The 7,563-nt window shown below is 33.8% G+C and overlaps 1 protein-coding gene across 1 annotated transcript; it reads right to left on the bottom strand.

Moving 5' to 3' along the window:
• Positions 1–677: 677 nt before the first annotated feature.
• On the bottom strand, positions 678–6,899 carry LOC141259655 (gap junction alpha-1 protein). The gene is made up of 2 exons (XM_073675944.1): positions 6,674–6,899; positions 678–2,509 (listed from the first exon to the last, which is right to left on the bottom strand). The coding sequence occupies exon 2, from the start codon at positions 2,491–2,493 to the stop codon at positions 1,357–1,359; it is 1,137 nt and encodes a 378-aa protein (XP_073532045.1). The 5' UTR covers positions 2,494–2,509; positions 6,674–6,899; the 3' UTR covers positions 678–1,356.
• Positions 6,900–7,563: the final 664 nt, after the last annotated feature.

Genomic DNA, 7,563 nt, shown 5'->3' with positions numbered 1-7,563 from the left:
CTACTTTGTGAAAAAAGACAGTCTCCAATGGTTCCCAACATCAGTTAGGTCCCGTCCTTATATGTCAAGGGTCACCTATTCCCTTTAGAGAAAGGGAATTCTGTCTGGGAGGGATGGTTAAATTATCAGAGTTACTACTTCTATTGGGACCCAAGACACATAGGTGAGCTGCATACATATATTAAATAATTAGTATTCATGTAATAATCTCTAAATATTGGAGCTAAAGCCTTGCATCTATAACTATTTGACGTACCTAATTTCTATCCATCTTTTACTTTTGAAACATCCTAAGAGCTGCAAACTTCTTCAGCTCATGTATGCATCCGTTTATGGTCCCCTGACAAAAGTCACTTATTTCAATTGAATTTTAACATTTTCAAAAAGTTTAAAACATAAAATATAAAAGGAGATAATGAATTTCTAACAGAAGTCTTATTAAGACTTATCCTGAAAACACATTACAGGAAGTACATCCGGAAAAAACATTCTACTGTATGCTGAATATAGTTGTTGTGTCAGTTCCATAAGTTTCTATAGTTTTTTTCACGGGAAAGGATTATAATTTATTAATAAACAATATTTATATTGCAAAATTTAAATTATTTTCATGATGTAACAATAAGCAGAATGAAATTTAGAAAATCAAGATTCAGTAAAATTGCTACAAATACATGGGTTTTCAAATTACGGTCGATAACTTGCTCACAGTGATGGCTAAACTAAAGTGACGACTGCAGAATTAAAATGAGAAATACCATGTGAACCTTGAAGTAAAGAATAATGTTCTTATCAGTTCAACATAGTGGTCAAGAAGAATATGATCCGAAAGTAATGGTCTCTGCCATACTAAACTCTCCACACTAACATGGGTGCTATGGATCTAATGCTTTGGTTGAACCTATCCTACCTTTTTCATCAGATGCCAATGTGGATATAAAAAGGAATTGATTAACCATGAAAACGAAAACTCTCTCAGCTACACAAAACCACCCTTATTATGGACCCTTGCTATTGACTGTCTTCTTAGGCATTGTTTTCAGGTTAAGCTCCAAACTGTTCCAGACGGTCTAACTATGATCAGTCACGAGAAATTCCTCTTGATGTAAGTAGTATGGAATCCACCACCAGATTTACAATACCTTTGATCACGTGGATTGTTTGATGTCTCATTATTTGTTACTCTAGCTTGATGAAATAAATGATACAATCAGTTACTTAAATTTCAATGTGTACCTCCCACATCACATCATGAAAAAGTAACTTAACAGAGTCTACCAGTCTGTTAAATGTCTGAGACTGTGAAGTACCTCCTCCATGGAACAATTCTGTCTTCTATGGCAAATAAAAAGTGAATTAGATCTCAAGGTCATCAGGTCTTGGTCTGCTGCTTGCATGACTACTTGCTCTGCTTGAAGGCCTGTGGTCTAGTATACTGAGAGGCTGCATTTCATGGCCTGGTGCCATTTTTTTGCCATTCTGGTGCTCATCCGGAAAATCAAATGGTTGTGCATGAGTGTTTGAAATTGTACTTCCAGCTTGGCCCATTCTGTTTTGCTCTGCACTGTAATTAGCCCAGTTTTGTTCGCTCGCTTGCTTGTTGTAATTACGGCAGGAGGAAGGGTTTCTATCTGCAGTAACAAGCTTGTAGCCTGGTGGTGACATAGGTGCAGTTGGAGAAGAACAGCCATTAAAGTAGGCATATTTAGGAGAGCCACAATCCTTTGTTGGATTTGCATCACTTGTGGTGGAATACGGATCTTTTTTACCTTTAATGCCATCTTTGACATGTTTAAAAACGACATAGAACAACTCAATAATATTCAGGCCTAGGGATACTAAAGACACCACCAACATGAACCAAATAAAAATGGTTTTCTCTGTGGGACGAGAAAGAAAGCAGTCAACTTTATGAGGGCAAGGATATCTTTCACAAGTGTAGATAGCATTAAGGCTAAACCCATACAGGTACCACTGGATACATATGAAACCAACTTCAAAAAATGATTTAAATAGGATGCTGATAATATAGGTACGAAGCAAGCCACCACGCATTTTAACTTTCCCATGTTCTTCAATACCGTATTTGAACTTCTTTATTTCAATTTGCTTGAGGTACAAGTCCACATTGCCTCCATCATTTTGAACCATCTTAAGTTCTTCCTCTTTCCTGTTCAGTTTCTCTTCTTTACGCATTAAGTAAAACACATGTGCTAAATATAGTAGAGTGGGCGTTGAAACAAATATAATTTGAAGAACCCAAAATCGTACATGGGAAATTGGAAATGACTTGTCATAGCACACATTTTCACAACCGGGTTGTTGAGTATTGCAAGTAAATACTGACTGTTCATCTCCCCATGCAGACTCTACTGCTGTCCCCAATAGAAGGATGCGAAAAATGAACAAAACGGACAACCACACTTTTCCTCCAGCAGTGGAATAGGCCTGGACTTTGTCTAGGAGTCTTCCTAAGGCACTCCAGTCACCCATTCTTCAAAGCTGTGACCTACAAAATACAAAATAAATTGCCATAAGACTTTGTCAAAGTAGAAGATAACAATTGTCTTCAGTTGGGAAACAGTTGGGATTTTAGATAATATCCAAATCTCAAAATTATAAAAACAGAATAATGGTTATAATAGGGTTGGGTCACATTTTTTATTAAGACTTTCTAGTACATAGTGAGCATTTTGGTTATTTGGATAAGCAGTATAGTAGATTTTTACATTTGAATATTTTGCTGATCTACATACAGGGAATGGTCACTAGGAGTATTTTACATTTTTCAGAAGTTTCTGAAATTTGTAGAAAGAAGACAAGATTATTTCACAGTTTCAGGGTAGAATGCGGTGGCAATGGATGGTTAGGGAGATTTCTAACTTCGAGATGAATCCTTACATGACTCACAATGACTACACTAACATTAGTCACAAAGAACTGTCACTAGAATTAAGCAAAAATTATTTGAATAACTTTATGCCGAAATCATTCATTTCTTTAATTCTGTTTACTGAGAGAAATAAACAATATGAAACTTCCAAAACAAACAAAAAAAACATATGGAAGAAAAAGAATGAAATGTAATTTAGAAATGTTAGCAGTGCTAGTAGTCTAATAGAAGGCAATGGTTGCTGTCAGTGAATAGAACATTCTTGAGTACATCTAACAATTGAAGAGACCTAATATTTAGACCTAATTCTTCCCACAGTGTTTGCTACAACTACATTAAGTTAAGGTAATTTTCTGTTAACTAAATTCATGTTAACTCCTAAAATACAGGTTCTTTAGCTGATGGAGGATTCTGGACTGTTTTTCTGGACTGAATATAACTGTCACTTAAAAATGTCTTCAAGTTTTCATCAGAAGTCTTGAAAACAGAAAAAAATGGTACAAAGTATATCAGGAGTTTGCATAATATTTTATTATGTTTTATACACATTAAACAGAAGAAATAAACTTCACTAATCATTTTGGTGCAGTTTTCCAACATAGCCATATATGTAAGACAGATAGATAGATAGATAGATAGATAGATAGATAGATAGATAGATAGATAGATAGATAGATAGATAGATAGATACGGGATAGATAGATATAAAGATAGATGGACAGATATAGATAGTTGTACATAGATAGATAGATAGATAGTTGTAGATGGATTAATATAAAGATAATTGTAGATAGATAGATATATACTATAGATAAATAGTTGTAGATGGATAGTTAGATAGTTGACGATGGATAGTGATATAGATAGTTGTAGATAGATAGTTGTGGATAGATAGTTAAATAGATAATTGTAGATAGATAGTGGTAGATAGATAGATAGATAGATAGATAGATAGATACCATAGATAGATAGATAGTTATAGATAGATAGTTGTAGATATAGTTGTAGATAGATAGATAGTTGTAGAGAGAGATATATATACCATAGATAGATACATGATAGATAGATAGTAGTAGATATAGTTGTAGATAGATAGTTGTAGAGAGATAAATAGATATATACCATAGATAGATACATGATAGATAGATAGTTGTAGATAGATAGATAGATAGTTGTATATAGATAGATACCATAGATAGATAGATAGATAGATAGAAACCATAGATAGAAAGTTGTAGATAGATAGATAGTTGTAGATACATAGATAGATAGACAGTTGTAGATAGATAGTTGTAGATAGATAGATAGATAGTTGTAGAGAGATAGATAGATAGATAGATAGATAGATAGACAGTTGTAGATTGATAGATACCATATATAGCTGGATAGTTGTAGATACATAGATAGATAGATAGTTGTAGATAGATAGATAGATAGATAGATAGATAGATACCATAGATAGATAGATACAATAGATAGAAAGTTGTAGATAGGTAGGTTGTTGTAGATACATAGATAGATAGTTGTAAATGGATAGATAGATAGATAGATAGATAGATAGATAGACTAGTTGTGGACTGTGCCATAAACAAAGTAGTGTTAAAATGTAGCGATCATTAGATAACACAGTGTATAGATTACACATTTTTATTCTTTTTCTCTACTTTTTCTTAAATGTCAGATATTTCAATTCACAATTGCATAAAGACCCTTTAGAAGTGGTTAAGTCAAAGTTCTCAGCAGTTGAAAAGCAAAGTATGCCAAACAGATGTTGCAATGGCACAGTATACAGAAGTGCTGTCATCTGTAAATGGAAACCAGGGGAAGTGCAGCTTGCTTCTCTTCACCCCATATACCAACATAGGACAGAAGAGAAATGTGGGCATGAGTGCCACTAGACAATAGGCTTAATAACTTGTACAATCTTACTCAGCAGGATTACTGACAATTAGCGCCTGAACACACAAGTCTGGAAATTCCAAGTGCTGCAAATTCTCTCTGCAGGCTGCTGTAAACCTGGATCATTGTGTTTTTCTGCTTGAAAAGCTGCTTCAGGAAATAAAGAAATAAACTTCTGTTTTATGCCCTATTTTTAAAGCTGGTTGAGTCTGATCCATGGCAGAACATACATGGTGGGTTTAGTAGAAGCCTCGCTGCAATACTCAGCTATTCCGTTTCAAATATTAACCTGAAAAGTTTGTCATTTCCTATTGAAATGTAGTGATTAACGGATGTATATGTAGCAGAAAGATCCTCGCTGCAGCAGAGCTGAGTTTGTCATAGTGATATCACAATGGGTTACCTGGGGTTTTGGAGAGCGCTGCAGGTAAAGCTACTCTGAGTCAACTATAGATCTGCTATCTGTATTCTTGTCTTACATTTCATCCCAAGTATGGCAAATATTATAGAAAGATTTACTTTAGCACTTTTGGAAATGCTCCTAAATGATCCAAATAGCAAATATTGGATATTCATTTAGTATGTAAGAGATAATTGTCTCATATCCAGATTTAAGGAAAAAAATAAAACATGTTAAGGCTTCATTATATAGGGTACAGTATGATGCTGATGCAATCCCTATCTAAACTATGACAGATCATAATCAACAAATTGTACAACCATGGTTTGTTTGTACCAAATTAGGGTCGTATATATATATATATATATATATATATATATATATATATATATATATATATATAATATATTCTTATTAGCTATGTTATTTTCAGCTCTGCCAGTAGTTGGCACAGTATTATAGTTGATCACTGACTACAAAGAGCTAGGAACACAAACAATCCAGCTGGCAAAGAGAATGCCCTAAATACCACTATATGAATGGCTGCTACTTAGTGTTCAACAGAGCTAGCTTTAGATACATAGATGAGATGGAGAGATAGATAGATAGATAGATAGATAATAGATAGGTGATTGATAGATAATTGATAGACAGATAGATAGATTGACAGATAATCGATAGATAGATAGATAGATAGATAATAGATAGATGATGGATAGATAATAGGTAGATAGATAGATAGATAGATAGATAGATAGATAGATAGATAGATAGATAATAGATAGATATATGGATAGACAGATAGATAGATGGATAGATAGAGAGATAATATTTTTGACAGAAAGATAGATGAAATATAAATAGATATTGATGGATAGACAGAAGGAATAGCAATAGCCAGAGAGATAGGTAGATGATAGATAATAGAACAATGGATAGCTAGATCGATAGATAGCTATGAATAGATAGATATATGGATAGATAGATATATGAATAGATAATGGATAGATAGATATGAGATAGATAGATAATAGATAGATAGATAGATAGATAGATAGATTTATGGATAGATAGATAGATAGATAGATAGATAGATATGGATATACAGATGGAATAACAAAAGTCATAGAGATAGGTGGATGATAGCTTGATCTTACAAATGTAATAAAGTGTTGAGTTGTAAAAGGGTTTTAAGACACAACCATGTCATATATGGAGAAATCTTTTTACTTCCATTGTACTCATTGATCAGGCACACGTTGCTCAGCATTTTATAGCTAAAAGATCTTTTAGATTAAAAATATTCATGCTATCAGATCATTGCTATACTGTAAAGTTTCCTGTGTGAATTTCTATGGGAATATTTTTCTAAACAACATACTTGCTATTAAGAAACACGATATAAAAAAAGCAATATAAATATAAGGCAAATATAGTAAAAAGTAGTACAAAAATAAATAAGAAGAAACCTATCACAATACCTTTCAGATCCTTTCAGATCCAACCAGAGGAAAATAAACTCCAGGGAGCTCTTGGAAGGAAAGTGAATAAATGGCTGCGTGTCTTTATAAAGTTTAAAGCCTGTTGCTCACTGCAGACTTACTTCTCCCACAGAAGTAGCTGAACTTTTTTTTCCAGCTGAGACACTCTTTCAAGGCTTTTAAAAAGTTTGCAATCCTCAACTCCGCCTCAAGGGTGGACAGACTTTGAAGAGGAGGGAGAGGTGAAGAAAATGAAGAGGAATTTTAAGAAGTTTTATTGGAAAACTGATGTTTAAAGTACAACCCCTATTGTGATCATGTGAAAAGCTTGACAATTGTTGTGTTGTCTTTGAATTGCTTGTGCCTCTTGGAAACTTTCTCAGTTACCATAATGCATTAGTGTCTTATAATATAATGACAAACTCAACTCAGCTACATCTGACAAGCTCAGTGCCATGTCTTTATTAGAAACCATTTCATTCTTTCTAGTTTATACTCATTTTATCACTCAGACTTGGATCACTAATTATGATATGTACTATAATTATTATTATTACATCAGGCTGAAGTATTACATAATGACTTCTGCAAAACTTTTTTTTGCCTGATCCTAATTCAATGTATATTTAATGCGGCGTAGGTATACTAATATACTCACCAATGGCTGTCTTTCCGATTTCCAGCACAACTCCGGTCCTCTTCTGCGTCAAGTGACGTCTTTTCTGACTTGCCGAATCACAAACTGCTTTTTGTGTGAGCCGGAAGTCGCTTTTACCATGTAAGTCTATGAAGTCTAGCTCTGATGCATAGACTTACATTGTAAAAGCGACTTCCATCTCACACATAAACCTCATTGTGATCTGATAAGTTGGAATAGAAGTCACATGACC

Source organism: Phyllobates terribilis, unplaced genomic scaffold, assembly GCF_046119375.1.
Source record: "Phyllobates terribilis strain yellow unplaced genomic scaffold, ASM4611937v1 Scaffold_3__8_contigs__length_932513732, whole genome shotgun sequence".
Taxonomy (NCBI): Eukaryota; Metazoa; Chordata; class Amphibia; order Anura; family Dendrobatidae; genus Phyllobates; species Phyllobates terribilis.
Note: the sequence above shows the minus strand (reverse complement) of the source record. Positions and strands in the feature narration are given on the sequence as shown.